Here is a 23238-nt window from a genome sequence, read left to right on the forward strand (position 1 = left end):
TGTGGAGATTTTTGTAATTTTAATAAGTGTATTCATCAATCAATGGAAGCCAGACCATCATGGAAAAACTGGAAGTACTGGATAGCCATTTCGTTCTATTGTGGGACTCCTCAACAGTGCGTATCCATGATCCCGTCCTGCGAGATTTGAACCCAAGACCTATCAGTCTCGCACGTGAACGCTTAAGTATTAGATCACTGAGCCGGCATTAGTTTATTATTGTTTCTATATGGTTTTGATGCGTTACACTTAATAATAAATTATAAAATTTTCATTTCATCATTCATTTCTTCTTTTTTCGTTAAAAAAACTATAGTTGATTCGTCTTCATTGTACACATTTTGGTGGATTACTATGTGGACATTTAGTATTATCATTAGTTATATTAACATTTCGATTAATCTCATTTAATGAAAGTAAGTTCAATAATTAGTTGTATCAAAGTTGCTATGGTTTTCATCTTTTTTAAATAGTTTGACGATTACATTAACTATTATAATTTTATTTTGTATAGAATACTTTTGAGTAAACTAAGGTTTTATGCTAGTTAATGTGTTTTTCAACAAGTCATATAGGATTCGAACCCATATCACTCAACTTCAAATTGTAAGTTATTACCACTGTTGGGGATGTTACTTCCTCAGAACTCACTTGGTAAACACCTTATTTTTGTAATTTTATTTTAATATTTTGTATTTTCTTGTTTTCGCGCCAAAAGCGTCCATTTTCACTTTCATGTCGTATTTCCCACTTGGGAGAATCTTAAACGCTATTGGTTCGTTGTTACTTTTAGTATACTGTTTTGTAACGCTTCCCATAGACAATTTTATGCTGTATATATACGTTTGATTTGTGCTTGTTGTAACTGCTCATGCTTCTGGCTGCTTGCGGAATATATTTCCCCGTCTCGAACTTGGACTTGTTTTTCTAGTTAGCTGTACTTGGACACATGGGAATAGCTAGCTTATTGCTCTTTGGTCACAGAGTTTTTGTTCTGTTCTCAGACTAGGTGAACTCGTCATCGCCTCAAATATAGAGGAACCATAGAACTATTCCAATCACTACTGATCTGTTGATAGAATTCGATCATCATTGAAAGACTAAATAAACAATAACATGGGTCATTATTTACTCATCAATCAGTAATTCGATTGTTTCAATTCTCATGACCAAATTTCATATATGTTGTCACTTGCGATCCCTGAGAATTTGATACTAGAACATTCAGTTTTCGTGTACACAATCTCAATTATTCTAAAGAAAAAAGAATGGAAACAATAAGGAAGGAATTTTAATTAGCTCATCAAATCAAATAGCAATTGTCCTTTTGGAAATTTCAATTTATTCAGTTATATTACATTTGGATAATGCAATAAGAAGACGTGGTTTATCAGAATTATGTGATGATATATTAGCGTAATACATTCCGAACAATCTGATCACACATACACTTGTTAAGAACACTTATATATGAAAATTAAAAAGGTCAACTAGACAGATTAGAGGTAAGCCGTAACAAAGTACACAAAAACAATGTGATAACCATTCTGAATAATAAATCAGTATTACCAGGGTAGGTTAAGTGTAAGGACAAATTGTTTTTGAACGCATAAAGGAGGATTCAGTTTCTGTATAGCCAAGGCTTCAGTAAACACTGGTATACATCCTTAAAGGCTTTTGTACATTACATTCACCAGTTATACTACTGGCATAATTTTTATCATTACACAAAAAAACACCAATTATCACAAGTATCAGTTGTTCTAGTATCGAAAATTGAATATCGGACCAATTGAGCTACTTATTATTTTTAGTGGTTGAGATCATCAGTCAATTGAAACCAGACCACTATTGAAAACATGGAAGCACTGGGTGGCCGTTTCGTCTTATTGTGGGACTCCTCAGCAGTGCGCATCCACTATCTCACACCACGAGATTCGAATCCAGAACCTATCAGTCTCGCGTACGAACGATTAACCTCTAGATCACTGAACCGACATCCAACGGTGTTAAATGTCTAACTTCAACCAATCCACGACATCGAGCGACATATCCACTATTGTCTTCAATGAGTTACTATCTCACAACAGACCCTACTGAATTCCACTGGTCATTGCTTTTTAAATTTTACTTTTAGAGTATGTTTTTATTGTTGAAGCTTTTACAAGTGAAGATCATATTTTTTTATCGGCAGAAAATGATCTTGATCGCCTAATTGGTATTATTTACATTTGAAAATTAATTTGTGTCTGATGATTTGACAGGCAGAAATGAATGGGATTTTAGCTTTCTAACTCATATATTCATACTTGATTAATTATTAAGTATCGTTACTGTATAATTGTTTTAGTATCTCAATAAGTATTCATCTAGTATTTAGAAAAGGGTCAGTTCAACCACTGCAATCATTTCAATCAAATAATGCATAAACCCCCAAAACACACGATGTTGTACCATCAATGCTTGACAAGGTTATCATCGAAAAGTCCTACAATAGAATGGAATGATTTTCCAGTGTTCTCTCATTTTTTAGTAGTTGTTTGATCAATTTCTGTTATAAGCAATCTTCAAATTGAATAATCTTCTCAAATACCTTTCATCTCAATAAGACTTCTTATTGTCTTAATTTATTTTTGTATTGTTTATTTGATATTTCCCATTCATGTTTTGGATTGCGATTGATCGGTCTGTTATTAACATATATGCATCCTGGCGAATGGCCTTGGTATTATCTTAAGTTACAAGCATTATAAGCAGAAATTGGTGGCTAGTAATGGGATGCAGGACACACGTTTCGTCCTATTTTGGGACTCGTCAGCTTGATGTACTTGCATCCTAGAGTTGATATTCACTCCGTCCGATATGGGATGAAACTCGCGTCTTGAATTCCACTATTAGCTATCATCCATCTTTCTTATTGTCCAGTTTTCACTAAGATTTCTCATTTTTAATGAAAAATAGACAATTTTCAATTCTATTGAAATTCACTTTGTTTTTATATATGATATTATGAAATCTTGTTAGTAGATTCATTTATTATTAGTTTTTTAATAGTTGAGATCATGTGTCAATTGAAGCTAGACCACCATGGCAAACCTGGAAACACTGGACGACCTTTTGATTCTATTATGAGACTCAGCAGTGTGCATCCACTATCCTGCCTCGAAAGATTCGAACTCAGGATCTATTGGTCTCGCGAGGTGGGATCGTGGATGCACACTGTTGAGGAGTTTCATATTACGACGAAACGGCTTTTCAGTGCTTCCAGTTTTCCCATGGTAGTCTAGGTTCGATTGACTTATGATCTCAACTATTAAAATTACCATAATAATATCCACAAAACCTCTTTTGATATTATTATTTTTTTGTTGAAAACAAATATGTTGTAGATCATTTCTTGCCAATCTCTCATCATAACTTCTTATCAATAATTCGTGAGATATATTATCATCAAGTTGTTGTTTTACTACATTTTCTCAGTTTTCAACTAATATCTTTACCGTAAGTTATCAATTATGTAATGTATATGTATTTATGTATTTTTTTTTTTGAAAGTAGTTACAATGTGTATACTGTTGTGACACCCAATGTCCAATATCTAATATTCATATTCACTCTTCCTATACACATAATTCGCTCTACTCTAGATTAAAGACAAATTTTGGGTTAGGAAGTTTATTTGATTATTCAAATTACATGTATATGTCTTTTATACCATTAAACAATCCATCAATGGTTTATATCTCATCCCTTGAAAATGGAATGGGGACTATTGTTATTGTTTAAGCCTGAAGTGTTTTGAAAAATTGTAAAATGGGTTTAATTTTTGGATAGAAACTGAGTTCATTGTATGAAATCATCATTTTAAAATATGTAATTGATTTTTCTATTCTTTATGGCTATACGATTAAGTTTACAATTAATTGAACATTGTATAGTGACCAGTATCATCTATGTCATGTTCATTTTAATGTTAATCAAGTTTTGTAGAGCAAGTTGCAATTCACCACCCATTAGTCTAAATAACTCGATATCTCATGGAATATATTGAGATGTAAGATAATGATGGCTGAAGGAAGTTGACAGAATATCTTGTTCTACATACTTTTCGTGCTATATGGCTTTGTTCAACAAAATGTACTTGTAACTTTGAAGGAACTGATTTTGCTTGGCGCATTTATGACCCTACGTTGTCTAGTTTCATAGACAGGGACGTACATCTCAGGTCTAAATGACTTTAGTTGTCAATTGAACTGCTTAGTGATAAATTCTTTGACTGTAAACCTAAGTGACGCGATACTTATTCCAGTAAAATAGGGTTTCTTGTCGAATCCTTTCAACTACAAACCGTATTATATACAATTCTCTCCTCATCGTGATATCACAAGAAATAACAATCATAAGAAAATAATAAGGTTTCACTCGTTGTCCATGAAGATATTCATGTAATTAATTCTGTGGAAAATTACTATTTATAAACTATATATTTCAAGAATATATTCACCTGTAATGTACTTGAATACAATATAGAGAAAATCAATCGAAGTGATATATTACTTAATAAATCTTGATACAACAACTTACCTATCATAATCAATCTTTTATATGAAGCTATGGAAGAAGATTAAATTATTACGAATAACTTATTGTTCATTTATTATGTAAAGATGGATAGTGGCTAACAGTGGAATCTAGTTTGATGAGCGTTTCGTTCTATTTGGGAATCGTCAGCTGGATGTACCTGCATCTCAGAGTTAATGTTTACTCTGGGACTGGAACTCAATACCGTTCACTTCAAACACCATCGCGTTATCCAATTAGCTACTGAGTCCTGATAATCACTTGCTTGTGCAATGGAGTGAAGTTTAAATTCACTTGATATTGTTTGTTCGAATTTTCCCATTGATGTTTAGGACTACAATTGATCAGTCTTTCATTGGTATATACCCATACTGTGCATATTGTCTCGATATAGCCTTAAGGGAATGTTCATTTATTACTTGAGTTATTTCTATGAAGCTGGTTAAATGGTTTGTTCGTTGAAGTTAGTTATTCGCTGTATCCTCTAAGATAATTTAGCCAATTACAAAATACACTTGTTATTGTTTGGCTTGTATCTTCCCATTGAGGTTTAAGACTGCAATTGATCAGTCTGTTATTGGCATATGTAAATACTGTGCGTATGCTGACGAGCCCCAAAATAGGACGAAACGTGCGTCCTGGATTCCACTGCTAGCCACTATCCATCAATTACAAAATAGTCCAGTTATATTCCTTATTCTGAAACATACAGAATATTGTAAATGTTCAATCTTTCTGAACTCAATTTTCATGTTACCCAAAAAGGATGAGTGTTCAATTTCATTGTAACAAGCTGGAAAAGAGAACTAAAGAATTTAATTTATTAGGAGTTCCGATAAAAGTTTTGAAGAATGGAAATAGAAGTTTATTAAGTATTTTATTATAAATGTGTATTTTAAAAAGGATAAAACTAATATACTGTATATGTTGTGGAACAAAATGTTTAGAATCTTAATCCGTATATTGTCTATTAGATAGATATGCCCTGGTACTACAGTCAAGGGTGGAGAGAGTCAGCTCTCCTTCTCGAAATGTTCTCACATGACCATGAGTATACAGCCATTGCCAGAGAAGTCCTACTCACTGTCTTTTAGCGACATTACTGTTGTTTACGAAATTGAGAGGACCATAAGTGAATGTTCGGCACTTTAACCGGGTTGGTGGATATGGAGGATCCACCTAGGGGAGTTGTAAAACCCTCATTCCAAACCAATGGTGCATATGGGCTCCAGGATCCTGAGGGAACATATGGAGTGTGAACCTATTGTTAGTCACCGACTACCAAGAGACTGCATCTCCTGACATTGCTCTACTCCCTTATGGATTAGACCTCTAGGTCAAAGGCTCGGGGTTTGACTCCTTAAGCAAACCCTCTGTCTCGATTTAGGCACCTGGGCAGTATTCCATCCCTCACACATCGAATGATTTCTGTGGCATATATATGTTTCACGCTTCCTTGTACTGCAGTGTATGCTACTTATGTCGACAGACTTAAGTAGTAAGTAGCTCCAGAAGGCTAAAAAGATCGGATTAATGAAAATAGAAATAGGAATAAATTATGAATTTAAAGAACCAAACAGAATATAAAAGACAATTGATAGAAGATTCACGAATGAATTATTTACTCTACTGTTCTTATATTTTGCAAAGATATTTTACAAAGACTGATAGGTCCTGGGTTCGAATCTCGCGGGGTGCGGGATCGTGGATGCGCACTGCTGAGGAGTCCCGTACTAGGACGAAACGGCCGTCCAGTGCTTCCAGGTTTTCCATGGTGGTCTAGCTTTAATTGACTCATGATTTCAATCTGTGAACTTTCTAAAATCTCCACAAACCCCTACTGATAATATCATCGTAAATCTTCATTTTTTTTTCTTTATTCAATTAGTTATTCTGAATGGATTGAATTACAACAAATTGGACAACTTGGTTTACGTTTCATTCATACAATCAAAATATTATCATTTATTGATTTTTCTAATAATTTAATATTGATTTTAAATCATTTACCATTATTGATTATATCAATACCATATGGATTTATAATACCATTATTAAATGTTATTATTGATAAAGGATTTTTATTCTTATTATCATTATCATCATCATCATCATCATCATCATCATCATCATCATCATCATCATCATCATCATCATCATCATCATCATCATCATCATCATCATCGTCGCAATTCATTCATCGGAATAATTATTCTATAATGAAACATAATGATAATGTGTAAGTATTTGTTTTTTTGCTTCTTCTTCTTCTTTGATATGTATGTTGATTAAATTGGAAGAGAATTTTGTTTATTATATTTTAACTGAGTTATATTAATGATGATGTAATAGGACAATGGAGTACTGTTTGAGAATCATTGACTACGAGAAAGTATTTGATAACATGGACAAGACATTATTGGGGCTTCTTTGATATCACGATGTGCCTGAGAAGATTGTTATTGTCATACACAATCCCTATGATGGATTAAACTCCAAATTCTGTATGGAGGACAATTGAAAGGCTCATTGGAAGTAAAAGCCGGTGTCAGGCAAGGTTGCTTACTCTCATCCTTTCTCTTTCATCTGGTGATCAACTGGATCATGAAGACGTCAACATGTGAGAGGAAACATGGTATACAGTGGACAGCTAGAGTGCAGCTGAACGATCTACACTTCGCAGATGATCTGGCTCGTCTATCGCAAACACAACAACAAATGCAGGAGAAGACGACCAGTGTAGCAGCAGTAGGTCTCAACATGCACAAAGCGAAAAGCACGTCATGCACCAATCGAATCACACTTGACAGGGAAAATTTGGAAGATGTAAAAACCTTTACATATCTGGGCAGCATCACTCATGAACACAGTGGATCTGATGCAGATGTGAAGGCACGAATCGGCAAAGCAAGAGCCGCATATCTACAACTAGAGAACATCTGGAACTCAGGACAACTGTCAACTAACACCAAAGCCAGGATTTTCAATACAAATGTCAAGACAGTTCTACTGTATGGGTCAGAAACTTCGATAACTACGAAAGCCATCATCCAGAAGATACAAGTGTTTATTAACAGTTGTCTTCACAAAATACTTTGGACTTGTTGGCCAGACATTATCAGCAACAATCTACTGTGGGAGAGAACAAACGAGATCCCAGTGGAGGAAGAAATCAGGAAGAAGTGATGGAAGTGGATAGGACACACATTGGGGAAAGCATCGAACTGCAACATAAGGCAATCCCTCACATGGAATCTTCAAGGCCAAATGCGGAGAGGAAGACCAAACAGCACATTACTTTGAGAAATAGAGACATGAGAAGAATGAACAATAATTGGATGGAACTAGAAAAGAATGCTCAGGACAGAGTGGATTGGAGAATGCTGGTCGGCGGCCTATGCTCCATTGGGAGTAACCGGCGTAAGGAAGTAACTATTTGAGAATATGGAGGTGATTGTTTTTACTATTCATTTGTTTACTTCTTGTTGAGATATTTGAAAAATGACCTTAGACTTGGGAGTATATTTGCTGAACTCAAAAAGAAACTGAATTGTGGTCGGTTGCATGTGACTTTTTTATAAGTAATACTTAATGTGTTCATTTCGTATTGTCAAGGTCTTGTTGGAGGCTACGGAAACTTATGGTAAAAGATAAAATGTGGTATTTTTAAGAGGGAATGTCGCATCCCTGCAGATGTTGCTTGCCTAAGGAAAACATCGTACTCTCATCACTGTCTATTACAGTCATTGATACGACTTCACCTTTGTAACCCAAAGTTTTTCGCTTTAAGTCTTACTGTATTCCAGCCAATGTGACTCGATTGGATCATCACAGTGTGAACACTCGAACATCTATTCAGTTATAATCAAGGGATAACAGCTAAACAATCATAAGGGTTAAAAAGACAGCTGTTTGCTCTTAGTTTGAAAGTTTTTTAGTAGTGTCGATTCAAAATACAAATTTCATGACGAATACAAAAGAAATGGCTTACATTTTGTTACAGTCAGTAGTCGTCAATAGTATGATATTATTAACTCTCCAACTGGCATCGATGGTGATAGAAAAAAAAATCGTCTCTAAGCCAAACACTTAAGTCGACAAAATTTATTCCAAGTTGGATTTCCAACCTACTTTATATAGATTAGTTAAGATGAGGATGAATTTCATATTTTTGTATCTATGAAAAAGAATCATAAAATAAATTAATTCAAGTAAAACTGTAACCTTTCTTAATAGAAATAACAGTTAAATCTTTGTGTTCAGTTCAGAAGAAGAGAGCATTTTACCAATGGTGGCCAGCATGCAGAGTAGCTCAAAGGAAATATGTGATCAGCAATTTGGATAACTCTCTCGCTGTCCCGCATTATATGAGCATTCCATGTACCTAAATTAATAGTTGCTCTGTTTGTCAAAAGGGGCATCAGCCTCGTGATTTCCGAAGGAACTTGGCTTTCACCATGAGGCGTCATAACTTTTCTAATTAAAGACCTTCTAACTCCTAGGACAGAAATTAAATGATTTGAATTATTTTTTGTGGTAAACATTTTTTAACGAGTTAGTTTTCTACGGGATGCCCAACTCTCCTCTTTTATCCGAGCTTCGGACCGGCAATAGCCTCAAAGGGGCTTCAGGCAGAGTTGAATATGTTATCAGAATGTATTCATTGCATGGGATGGTCTATAATTTAATTGAGGTGAATGTACACAGCTGATCGCCTAGTGTCATGTGTGTTATTTCTATAACCACATCTTAAATGATATTCAAATCCACATAATCTATTTTCGCAGTGTAAAATGTTATCATTAAATTGTTCCGGCTGATGTACTAATGAGTAATCAAATAGACAGAAACCTGGGTCAGAAATAGTTTCTTGTCGATTATCTCCAACTGGAGTAATATCTTAATCCATAGCACAGTAACAAAAATTTAGCGCATATGGTACAGACACTGACAATCAACGCTCTATACTTGCTAATTTTTGCTTCATGCACATTAGTATATTGATATTTGTTATGATATAACTGACTACTTTCTTTGTATTACTAACTCTATCAATTTATTACCACCCTCTTTCTCTCTCTATCCCCCTTGCTCCCTGTTCCCCAATTCCCAATTTGCAAACATCTATTTATTTTCAGTATTTCATCTTCTACATGGATTATGAATGTTTCAACATTGTTTATTCTATCTATTGCTTGGTTATTAACTGAATCATTGGCTGTTCTCTTACTCAGCTTATTATTATTGATCAATGTAAGTAATAATACTTATGATTGTATTTATTGTGTTATTATTATTATTATTATCATTGTCATTATTCCAAAACTTTGTTCATTTAATTATTCATTTCAATTATCTATTGACTTGTTCTGTGTTCATTCAACCAAGAATAAAACAGCTCTGATCCAACCAATAATGATTTAATCAATATAGGGGTTGTGGAGATTGTTAAGTTTTAATTGAGATCATGAACCGATTGATCTTAGACCACCATTAAAAACTTAAAAGCACTTGACGGCTGTTTCGTCTTATTGTGGGACTCCTCAGCAGTGCACATCCACGGTCCCGCTCGCAGGATTCGAACCCGGGGCCTTCAATCTCTTGTCTGATGATTATGATGATCACGAATTAGTTGAAATACAAGTTAGAAATTATTTTAATCTCGAATTCATTAGTTCAATATTGTGTTATTCATCTTATAACTGAAATAATGTAAATATAATTTGTAATCAATAGAGTTTAAACATGTTAACAGTGTGAAATATTCATCATCAATAGTATCAGATAATCTTTCAGATGAAAAAATCTTTTATACTACTGAAATTTAAATCAGTAGTTTGATTATAAAGATGAATTAATCTAACCCTACTACTACTCAGATATGTTAACATTCTAAGTATATTGTGTAATAAAGAAATGTTGAACTATATAGATTTCTACAAAAAATACTTGAATTATTACGTATGATTGAGTAATATCACCAAGTGTTGAACAAATAATTCATTATCTTAAACTGTAATATATAAATCTAAACTTTGTCAAATAGATTCACTTGGTGTTGTTTTACTGGTTATTTAGGACTGCAATTGATCCGTCTCATGTTTGCATATGTGCATCCTGTTCGGATTGCCTTGATACAGCCTTAAGTCACGAACGTTTTAGGCAAAGGTGGATGATAACTAACAGTGGAATCCAGGATGTGCGTTTCGTCTTATTTGGGACTCGTCAGCCGGATGTACCTCCATCCCAGAGTTGATGTTCACCCAGGGACTAGAACCCGGTACCGTCCGCTTCAGACGCCATCGCGTTATCTATTTAGTTTCTGATTCGTGATAGCCACCTGCTTTTGCAATGTGATGCAGGTACATCTAGCTGACGAGTCCCAAATAGAACGAAACGCGCGTCAAACTGGATTCCAGTGCTAGGCACTATCCATCTTTGTTAAATAGGTTGTATATAAAAACAAAACTACCACGTTGAGAATATGAATCCACATATCTGAAGAGTCCTATACTAATATGAAACGGCTGGTCGGCATCCAATCCACGAAATTGCGCCACCATCCACCATTGTCTTCAGTGAGTTGCTATCTCAGAACAGACCTGGTTTAAACTCCACTGATCACATCTTCCTATTTCGAACTCGAGGAAATACCTCTTAAAGCCAATCACTAATGAATATATGATGATTATAATGAAAGTGAGGGGGGGGGTTTCTGGATCGTGGATGCACAGTGTTAAAGAGTCCTATACTATTTTTATTTATCAAATTTTAATGAATTATTTTCATTTATTTATTTTTCTCCCGGTTTTTCTTTCTTTCTTTTCTATTTTAGAATATTTTATTTGATCAACAAAATTATATTAAGAATATACAAAAATCATTATGTAATCATAATCATAATCCATTCATTCAATTAATCAATAATAATAATAATGATAATAATCAATATCAAATAATAAAATATCAATTAAAATTATATTATTTAATTAAATGTCGTTTATTTATTTTATTATTGATTATTAATTTATTGATGTTAAATGATTGGATATTATTTATTGAAAGAATTCAATTATTGGATTATTATAAGTGAGTTAATCAATATGATGTGTGTATGTGTGTTGTTACTATAGGGGATCTAGAGATGAGCTAAAAAAAACAAATGATCATAGTTATATTGTCAGAAGGGGTTTGTGGAGATTTTAGAAATTTTCACAGATTGAAATCATGAGTCAGTTGAAGCTAGACCACCATGGGAAACCTGGAAGCACTGGACGGCCGTTTCGTCCTAGAATGGGACTCCTCAGCAGTGCGCATCCACGATCCTGCATAAATGGAATATACCCATTTCGATGAAGTTTTGTTCTCTGAGCTAAATGGTTTAGTCGTGAATTTTTCATTGTTCTTCTTAACAACATCATCAGCACAAACTTCAGGTAGAAGTAAAGTGTTCGAAAACAAATCAAAAATCATCTATAAAATAAATTGTGCCAAGTGTGAAAAACACTACTTCGGACAAAGCGGATTCCCGCTTCATCTCCTATATTAACATCAAATAGCAGTCACTTATATCAATACACGTGGACAACTGTGGACACTCATTCGATTGGAAAAATGTGGAAATCTGTGACAGAGGAAATTCCAAAAACACCAGAAAGTTTTTAGAAGCCTGGCACTCAGGTCAATCAGCAATCAACAAGCATATTGAAATCAATCCAATTTATCAACCAATCAGGAAAATTTTGTACAAACATAAAAACAATAATCAAACCAACGGGAGACACAATCAAAACAACGGTCAATAAGGACCAATCAACGTCGAGGTATACAGAACAAGCTTTGAAACACATATAGAGAAATTCGAACACTTCACTTCTATCTGAAGTTTGTACTGATGATGTCGTTCAGAAGAACGATGAAAGCCCCACGACCAAACCATTCAGCTCAGAAAACAAAACTCCATCAAAATCATCCACCTGAGCTACAAATCTTCTCCACCATCTTAATATACCCATTAAGATATTAAATAAGGAAGATTAGTTCAGCGAGGAGTTCTCTTTTCAGCGAATTCATTTTGAAAGCTGTACAATCGCAAATATATATACTTATTTTTACAGGATGATAATACTGATAATAAACATCAGTTAGACATGTTGACAGTGAGGTTAAATAAACAAAGTTATGAAGAAATTCTTTTAAAAACAAGGAAAGTTTAATAATCGTTTGATTGTTAACGTCTTAAGCATTCATCAAAAGATAGATAGGGAAACTCATCATAAGATGGTGATTGAAGGAAGTCAACAGGAAACCCTGGATCTTGGATTCGTGCTACTTAGGACTTGTCATAAGAGTTTACCTGTAATCATTTGGGAACTGAAGCTCCTTGACGAATTCGATCCCTTGTCACTCAAATTCATAGTCAGAGAAGTTACCATCCGACTCTTCGGGCTAGGACTGTCCTCCTGTAGTGATGAATCGATTGTAAGTACATCTCAGTCTGTCAGCGAGCGTCAGTTCCCTTAATTACAGGTACGTTTTGCTGACGAGTGCCAAGTAACACGAAACCCGGGTCCAGAGTTTCCTGTCGACTACTTCCAACTACCATTCTATCTCAACATAGTGCACGCAATGTCGAGTCACCTAGACTAGTGGTCACATTGCAACATAGTCGATAGCATTCGATCTGCACTGAGAAGGACCTGATATACATGACATTGATCACCGCCCAGTGATCAATCAATTGTGAGGGAAATTATGATTGGAAAAGGATGGCTCAGCATAATAACATAAAGCGTTGAAATTGAGATTAAATGTAATCACAATAATCTTGGAAACAAAATAAACCAATTGGGGTTAGAAGATATAAGGGGAAGATGGAAAGTGAAGCAGATGGCTGTTAAGGACGAAGAGTGTGAAGAAAGAGAGAGAAAAAGTTATAAGACATTAAGACCATAGTAGAATAAGAGGTTGTACCAGTCACTTTTTTACACACAATTCTGATTTTTCCAGATATATGTCTAGTGCTTCGGCAATGCACAGAAGATACAGTCTAATTGTCTTAGGAAGACTTCTACTTACTTTGTAGATGACTTTGAAAGCAGAATCTATCTTGATTGAGTGACTTGAGTTTACTAAGTGTTGAATTATTGAACCATTGCGATTGTACAGCTCTGAAAATGAATTCGCCGAGAACAGAACTCTTCTCTGAACTTATCTTTTGCGTGTGGATATTATAATAATGTTTAATAGTTAAGATTATTCGAAACAATTCATGAAGCTAAACTATTATGAAAAACCTAGAAGTACTGAATAACTGTTTCACTGTTGTATGCGACTCCTTAGTAGTGCACGTATGTATGTACGAAGTTCCAAGTTGTTGCTGATTGATTGATTGATTTAAATGGATAGAAATTCTTTTTAAATTTCATTTCCAGTATTGATTTTCCATCTTCTCTTTTTTTTTCTTTTTTATTATTTTATTTTAGTATTTCTAGTTTCTTTTTACATTATTCATCTATTTTACAATTTCATCATATTATATCCAGTACTTTCATTCTATTATGTACATCAATATGGTTATTACAATTTGGTATAGTTCATATTATTCAATCGTCATCTTCCTCCTCCTCGTGCTCCTCATCCTCATCCTCCTCCTCCCCCTCATCATCATCACAATCATCATCTTTATTGTTGTTCTATGGTTGTCATAGTAACAAGCACTTCAATATTAATACTACTAATAATTTTCCACTATATAAATTTTTAATATTTTGTTGTCAATTCATTATTATTTGTTTATTATTTAATTTATTTAATTTAGCTAGATCATTTCATAAGATGATACAATTTACTATATTTAGCCTTGAATGTATTAGTTTAATGTTATGGTTTTCATGTAAATCTTACACTATGAAAATAAAAAATTGACCAAAGTTTTTCTTTTCTTCTTTTTTTTCTCTCTCTCTCTTTTTCTCTCTCTTTCATATCAATAATAACAGAAAAGAATTGATTTGTTGTTAAGCACCTATAAATTTTGAATGGAATCTCTTGTTGATTTATATGAGTATGCTGTACTGTCGAAAAGTTTTTTTTACCTATTTACTTACGCTTGTTACTAACTCAAATACCTTTGTACAACTGAGAGTGGGGAGAATCAGCTCTCCCCTCTACAAATACTCTCATATTGGCTATGTGCATACAATCACTGACAGGGAAGTCCTACTTATTGCGTTCTCACGGCGGCGGCGGCGGCGTTGTTTAAGAAATTGAGATGATAAAAAGCGAATGTCCAGAGCTTTAACTGGATTGGTGGATATGCAGAATTCATCTAGGGGGAGTTAGGAAACCTTCATTTCAAATCAATAGTATACATGGGTTCCAGTATCCTGAAGGAACAAATGGCGTATGAATCAATTATTGGTTACTGGTTACCATGGGGCTACATCTCTTCACGTTGCTCCACTACCTTGTGGATTAGACCTTTAGGACAAAACTCGAGGTGTGGCCTCCTAAGAAAACCAACTGCTACGGTTTTTGCACCAGAGAATGTGAAGTTAGTATTCTGAGTACTAGATAATTATGGGAAATAGACTGACAAGGTAATGAGAAAGTAGGGACACGTTTTACATGTGCCCATCCACAGAAAACCTCTACGGGTAATGTTGTTTTATGTAGAAGTAGGTTGGAAGAAATTCACGGCGCCCAAATCATAGCAACGTATCAGTCCATTAACTCACTGACAATTAGGCTGAGCCATGTTAACAGTGTAGATTGCCTATTTAAGGTTTTCATGGTCATCGCAATCAGTGGTTATTGAGACTTTGATTGACAAGATACGAAATATTTCTCAATGACCACGATGCATTCACTATTTATCTTCCTTTTAAATTCTGAGTTCCTAGATTCCTTATCAATTCTTTCACTCCATTAATCAATATTTTGTTCTCGAATTGTATCTTGGATGACTTATCTTTTCTCTAACCATTAATCTTGTTGCCACCTAATGCCGGTGGTAATCAGGTACAGCAAAATGAACCGATGTCAAATGTGTCAAGTTCTACATTACGTTTGAATGATTAAAGAAAACAGTTTCTCCAAGTAGATTAAGCACTTCAGCTAAGGCTGTAAAGACTCTAAAGATGAATAGATGAAGACGAGTAAAATAATCAAAGGAATAATGACCATATAGGGAAATAACATAAATATGAACTGAAGAATTATATTAAGCACTTGATTTCCAGGGATGTATTAAACAATACGAATGGAGATGGGATATTTTGAACAACCTACAATTAAACTCCACAACTTTAGTCCATAAATCCAATGATCAAACTATATACGTCTATATCAAGAGATCAATTCAAACTTGAATACGAAACATGAGAAATATTTAATTTTCTCAACGAATAAAAAAATATCTTAAGATAAAGCGATCTTAATAGTTGAGATCATGAGTAAATTGAAGCTAGACCATCATGGAAAACCTAGAAGCACTGGATGAATGCTTCGTCCTAGTATGAGACTCCTCAGAAGTGCATGCCCACGACCTCGTACCTGAGGATCCTAACCCAGGACCTATCGGTCTCGCGCTCAAATCCTTAACCTCTAGACCACTAGTGGAGTTCAACCAGGTCTGTTGTGAGATAGTAATTCACTTAGGATAATAGTGGATGGTGGCGCAATTTCTTGAATTCGTTGAAGTTAGACATTAACACCGTTGGATGCCGGCTTAGTGGGTTAGAGGTTAAGCGTTCGCACGCGATACTGACGGGTCCTGGGTACGAATCTCGCGAGGCGGTATCGTGGATGCGCACTGTTGACGAGTCCGATACTAGGATGAAACGGCCATCCAGTGCTTCCAGGTTGTCCATGGTGATCTAGCTTCCATTTACTCATGATCTCAACTCTTAGAATTGCAATAATATCCATAAAACCTTTTTCTGTAATGCGATTTGGGCGAGACTGATTTATAGACAACCTTTGAACGGATCTTAAGCCACCTTGAGAAATATTAACCAATCAACAAACAGTCGGTATAGAGTAAAAATGTGTTATACAAAACCAATGAAATAAAGTGGATACACTTCTATACGTGGTTCAAAAACTTGTCAAGGTTAGAAAGAGGCTCAGAGGTTCTAAAGTAATGCATACAGTAGAGGAAATCGTCCATACGGCTACAAAATAGTCGGCCTCTGGAGCCATGATCAAGTCACAAAAACTCTTTCAGCCTCGGTCACATAGCTTCAATATTGTTTATGTGCACAAAATGCTACTTGTGGATAACGACACGATGCACATAACGAAGCCTATGTAGGAGTCTATACGCTCTCCAATCATTCGTATATATTGTAGTACGTGGCTGCAGCCAGTGTTACTGGTGCTTTTACTATCCAGTTCTCGATAATTGTCATAATTTGCCTTAGTCAGGAATTATAAATGGGGTTTTCATCACGAACTGATATCAGCTATAATGCCAAAAATTTATTTAGCCAAATGGATGAAAGGATTTCGCGTTAAAACCCGAGATCTATTATCTTATACCTGATTCGTCGACAAATCATAGTCTTGCCGTTTTATTTGTTATAGCCTCTCAATTATCACGTTTTGTACAAAATTCCCTGTGAACCGATCGTATGTTAGCATGAAGCACTGGAGTTGGCGCCGTAACCTTGAAATCTGTAAAACGCCTCGGATTGGTTCGTCCGTAAATTAGAGTCTCGCCGCGATTTGTTTATATGTTGAATTAATATAAACTAAACTACCATTTAAAAAAAACTAACTAAAAACCAATACACAGTTATTTCACCTCAATATAGAATTCATCATCAACATTATTTATATCCATGATCGTGAAAGTAAAAATCAAACAAATAACCTTCAATCTTAAACGTCATTTAATTAGATGTTAAGAGTCACCTATCAACAACAGCAACAAAACTTCTATATATATGTAATTCTATCGATAACTCTTCATCATTATATATATATATTTACTTAGACCTGTTACTCTTCGTGGAGGAGCATAGGCCACCCACCAGCAATCTATCCAACCCTGTCCTGGGCAATTCTTTCGAGCTCATTATATTATTTACTTACTTTACTTACGCCTGTTACTCCTAATGGAGCATAGGCCGCTGACCACCATTCTCCAACCCACTCTGTCCTGGGCCTTCTTTTCTAATTCCATCCAATTCTTGTTCATTTTTTTCATGTCTATTTCCATTTCTCGGCGTAATGTGTTGTTTGGTCTTCCTCTCAGCCTTTGGCCTTGAGGATTCCAAGTGAGGGCTTGTCTTGTGACACAGTTGGGTGCTTTCCTCAATATGTGTCCTATCCACTTCCAGCGCTTCTTCCTGATTTCTTCCTCCACTGCAATCTGCTTTGTGCTCTCCCACAATAAGTTGTTGCTGATAATGTCTGGCCAACGGATCCGAAGTATTTTGCGTAGACAACTGTTAATAAACACTTGTATCTTCTGGATGATGGCTTTCGTAGTTCTACAGGTTTCCATCCCATACAGTAGAACTGTCTTGACATTTGTATTGAAAATCCTGACCTTGGTGTTGGTTGACAGTTGCTTTGAGTTCCAGATGTTCCTCAGTTGTAAATATGTTGCTCTTGCTTTGCCGATCCGAGCCTTCACATCTGCATCAGACCCACCGTGTTCATGAGTGATGCTGCCCAAATATGTAAAGGTTTTTACATCTTCCAAATCTTCTCTGTCAAGTGTGATTGGATTGGTGCATGCTGTGTTGTATCGGAGAATCCTACTTTTCCTTTTGTGTATATTGAGACCTACTGCTGCTGAGGCTGCTGCTACACTATTCGTCTTCTCCTGCATTTGTTGTTGCGATTGCCATAGGAGGGCCAGATCATCTGCAAAGTCCAACTGCATCCTAGATGTTCATTATATATATATGAAGGCAATTGAGTTGTCATAGTGACAATAAACTAAGTAAAAACACATAGAAACTTGATCATCATATAAACAAGAAACTGATATATTTTTTCTACAATAATCAATAATGATATTTTCATATAGAATTACTTAAATAATAATAGTAAGAACAATAAAAGAAAAATAAAAAAAGGAAGAAATCGTCAATCCAACGACAACAATAACAACAACAACAAAAATAATAATAATAATGATAATAATAATGAAATAAAAATTACAATAAGATCGATCAAGATAAAACGAACATTTTATCTAGCCAATTTAGCTTGCTTGTTCTGACTTTGGCCGAACCAAGACTCTGTATTCGACAATCTAGAGATTAGCTTAAAGTTGAATCTGTAGGAAATTGCTTCCTACAAAGTTTTGAATAGTAAATTCAATATACCTACTGAAATGACTTCCATTAAATACTACGATTCCGATGGCATTCCAGAGTTATCACCCCATCATTTAGGAGTTTATAAAGAGGATCAACATGAAAAGAACGAACTTCAAAACAATAGCATGATAGAACTAGAGTTAGCTAGGTTACGCATAACCCAGTTAGAAGAGGAAATTGAACTGGAAAAGTTACGCCTCCAGAAGTGTGAAAGTTTCGGTCAATCAATAAGTAATAGTGAGAATACAATATTAAAAAATCTGTATTTACCAAAAAGAGAAGTCTTAAGATTCGATGGTACACCGACAAATTATTGGAATTTCATTAGAAATTTCGAAGAATGCATTGAGAGTGAGAATATTGGATTTAGAGCTAAGCTAAATTACTTGATTCAATATTGTGACGGAGAATCGAAAGCCGCTATCCTTTATTGTACTATACTAGAACCATAGATAGGTTACCATCAGGCCCTAAAGCTTTTAGAGGAAACGTTTGGCCAAAAACACGTCGTAGCACGCACGTTTATTAACAACTTGTTAAACTTTCCCAATATAAGGAGGAATCAACCAGATGGGTTGAGAAGACTATCTTGAGAAATGCAAGCATGTGGTTTGACTCTCGAACCGATGAATTAAGTCTCTGATTTGAACTCTCCTAGAACTATTGAAACTGTGGTTCTGAAATTGCCAACACACATTCAACAAGAGTGGCTAAAAGTAGCTTATAAGATTATTAGAGGAGGCCGAGAGCCTCTATTCACCGATCTTGTTGAGTTTGTAAAGGAGCAAGCTGGCATTGCTAATACTAGATATGGATTACTTGTCACCGGTGACCCTTTTAATCGCAACCAAAGACAATCTGTGGCTGATACTAAAGGACACTTTGATTCAGGATATAAGACGAGAGTGTCGTTCGCTAACACGAATGAGTCTGATGTCACTCCATATGTAAGACCAAGGACTCTTGGGTTGTCATGTTTATTATGTACTGGAAACCACCTCTTAGATCAATGTGAAAGGTTTAGAGACAAGAATGTTAATGAAAGGATAGAATTTGTATCAAAAAAGAAGTTGTGTAATGTCTGTCTAAAAGCGAACCACATAGCAAGAAACTGTCGAGCACCGAGGTCATGTACCGTCGAAGGATGTGATTGGAGGCATCATACGTTGTTACATAGGAAGCGGGAAGAGCAAGGAGATAATAACAATAATGCACACATTAACACCCAGCTATGTACAGAGAAAAGTGTTGAGCGTATACAGAAACAAGCAGCATTCGCAATAGTGCCTGTACTGGTAAGAAATGGAGAAAACGTAGCACAGACTTGCGCCTTCTTAGATAGTGGGTCGGATGCCTCGCTTATTACAGGAGATCTAGCTAGAAAGGTTGAATTTAGAAGGAGAGCCTAAGACGATTTCATTGAGAACGTTGGATAACCAGTCCACAATTCAGTGTAAAGAGGTCCAACTAGAGGTTTCCTCCTTAGACTCGTCTTCGTCATTTAGAATCCCAAATGTATGGACAGTCGAGAGATTACCTATGTTGCGCAGGACGGTACCAACGACGTCTCAAATGACATCCTGGACGCATTTAAAAGACATAAGTTTTCCGAGAGTAAAGGATGAGAATGTCAAACTGTTGATCGGATGCAACGCACCGAGTGTACACGAAATGAAAGAGATAAGAACTGGAAAGCCGAATGAACCATTCGCCGTGAAGACGCTGTTCGGTTCCTATGGGGAACCTTGTAAAAGTAATCGTGCACTCAATCACCTCTCAGCTAAGGAGGAATTAGAGGATAAGTTCGAACAGTTGTACTCAACTGAATTCAAAGATCCACTTAGTCGTACTATATCGTTGTCTGTAGAAGATCGTATAGCACTCAGTGCTATATCAAATTCAGTACAAAGGTTAAACGGACACTATCAAATAGCTCTGCCTTGGAGGCACAAACACAAGTTACCTAATAACAGAGAATTAGCAGAACGTGGACTTAGCTGTTTGAAGGGTCGACTTATTCGGGATAAGAAGTTGTTCCAAGACTAATGTAGACTCCATGACTCGGTATGTAGAACGAGATTACGCTGAAAAGGTAAACGATAACCACTCTGATGGGCAAATTTGGTATCTTCCTCATCATCCAGTCTTTCACTCCAAGAAACCTAAAAAGCTAAGAATAGTGTCCGATTGTGCAGCTCAGTATGCTGGAACGTCTTTAAATAAGAACCTTTATTCTGGGCCTGATTTAGTCAATAACCTAGTAGACGTTTTCACCAGGTTCCGGCAACGACCAGTAGGTTTTACGGCGGACATTGAAGCTATGTTCCACTAAGTAATAGTTCCGCCGCATGATCGAGATGTTCTTAGATATTTGTGGTGGCCAAGTGGAAACTTAGAAAAGGAACCCGAGATCTATAGAATGAAGGTCCACCTGTTCGGGGTAACTTCATCGCCATGTTGCGCCACCTTTGCTTTACAGAAAACGATTTCTGATAATCAAGATAAATTTCCCAGGGTTGTTACGCAAGCAGCTAAAGAACAGTTCTATGTGGATGATTTATTGATAAGTGTGGATACTATAGAAGAAGCCAAACTGACATATTCACACTTTAAAAGACTCCTAAGTTTGGGAGGAGTCCCATACTAGGACGAAACGGCCGTCCAGTGCTTCCAGGTTTTCCATGGTGGTCTAGCTTCAATTGGCTCATGATTTCAACTTGTGAAATTAACTAAATGGACTAGTAATAGCGTTGAAGTGCTGGAATTCATTCCAAAAGAAGACCGTGCTGAAGGAAACATTTTTGTCTGCGATTCCAATGAGACAAGTAAACGAACTCTGGGAATAGAGTAGAACGTCCGAACCTACGAATTATGTTACAAAGTTCATGAATTTCACGGAATCCCAACCAGAAGGGATGTTTTATCGTATGTAGCATCTAACTTTGATCCAATTGGGTTTGTAGCCCCAATAATATTACCAGCTAAAGTGATCTTACAAGGTACTTGTCGTCAGAAACTAGACTGGGATGCCGAGTTACCCATAGATTGTCAAGCAAAATGGAATATTTGGTGTAGACATATAAAAGGGTTAGACCACTTAAGAATGCCAAGGTGTTTGAAACCAGGGTTTGAGCCATCATCTGGGCAAATTCATTGTTTTCCCGACGCCTCCGAGCTTGCGTATGGTGTTGTTGCGTATATTCGTTATGAAAGTGTTTTTTGGTCAGATCCATTGTTCGTTCCTGCTACCAAAGTCTAGGGTTGCTCCTCTAAAACTTGTTACTATACCCAGAATGGAATTAACGGCCTGTGTTCTGTGTGCTAAGATCGGAAGACACGTGAGGGAACAGTTAAATATCCCCATTTCGTCAGTCATTTATTGGACCGATTCGACAGTTGTGCTTCATTGTATAAAAAATACGACTAAAAGGTTTGAAAGGTTTGTGAGTAACAGGTTAGAAACTATACACGAGTTGTCTACGCCGAGCCAATGGAGATATGTGAAAGGTAAATTGAATCCTGCAGATCACGCGTCTCGTGGATTATCACTAAATGATAAGGCTAAGGTAAGAGAGTGGTTACAAGGGGCGAGATTCTTGTGGGAGGAAGTAAATAAGTGGCCTAACCTAGAAAAGATTGAGAACACTATAGCCCATGTATTGACAGAGGATCTCGGACTCCCAAGACACAATGATGAGTTCCCAGATCGATTTCGTACGTGCAAGTCGTGTTCCAGACTTCTAAGGGTATTTTCTTACTGCAGACGGCTTATCAATAATATGTTGAACAAGAGGAACGGAAATCGTCTAACCTTAGGTGCGCTAAGTGCTGAGGATATCGAAAATTCGAAGAGTGACATAATTAAACTAGTCCGAAGCATCGCGTTCCCGGCCGAAAAAAGAATTCTAAACAGCTCACCGTTGACGCTCGGAGATAACGCTTCTAGACAGCAAAAAGGTCAAGAAGCAATGGACGAGGTGATCAGAAAAAAAAAATTAATTCGTCAAAGTTCTATAAGAAATCTCAACCCTTTTATGTTAGAAGGCAAGATCCGCGTGGAAGGACGTTTGAAGTTATCATGTTTACCCTTTGAAACCAAATATCCGATTATTCTTCCTAATAATCATTTTGTTACAGATATGATTATAATGCGTTATCATGTGATTAACGCACACGTTGGAGTTACTCAATTTCTGAGTAGTATTCGTGAGAAGTATTGGATTGTTAGAGGATATTCTACTGTTCGGAAGGTCCTAAAACGATGCTACTTATGTAGAAGACTTTACTCTATGCCATGCTCCCAAATAATGGCACCGTTACC

The 23238-nt window shown here is 35.9% G+C and overlaps 2 protein-coding genes across 3 annotated transcripts in view; both read left to right on the forward strand.

The window, feature by feature from the left end:
- The window catches only part of MS3_00008866 (uncharacterized protein), a 79586-nt gene extending 61529 nt beyond the window's left edge, over positions 1-18057 (forward strand). For both annotated transcript variants that reach the window (XM_051217210.1, XM_051217209.1), the window contains 6 exons: positions 317-416; positions 3390-3501; positions 6470-6820; positions 9720-9834; positions 11417-11670; positions 14067-18057. In XM_051217210.1, coding sequence (XP_051065859.1) covers positions 317-416; positions 3390-3501; positions 6470-6820; positions 9720-9834; positions 11417-11670; positions 14067-14508 — 1374 coding nt within the window. In that variant the 3' untranslated portion in view covers positions 14509-18057. The remainder of the gene's footprint in view (positions 1-316; positions 417-3389; positions 3502-6469; positions 6821-9719; positions 9835-11416; positions 11671-14066) is intronic.
- An 874-nt stretch (positions 18058-18931) lies between these two features.
- On the forward strand, positions 18932-20963 carry MS3_00008868 (uncharacterized protein; the record flags this gene model as incomplete). Its single annotated transcript, XM_012942024.3, has 3 exons — positions 18932-19179; positions 19576-20212; positions 20295-20963. The coding sequence occupies 3 exons, from the start codon at positions 18932-18934 to the stop codon at positions 20961-20963; spliced, it is 1554 nt and encodes a 517-aa protein (XP_012797478.2).
- Between the last annotated feature and the right edge of the window lie 2275 nt (positions 20964-23238).

The sequence above is a fragment of the Schistosoma haematobium genome, chromosome 6 (assembly GCF_000699445.3).
Source record: "Schistosoma haematobium chromosome 6, whole genome shotgun sequence".
Lineage (NCBI taxonomy): Eukaryota > Metazoa > Platyhelminthes > Trematoda > Strigeidida > Schistosomatidae > Schistosoma > Schistosoma haematobium.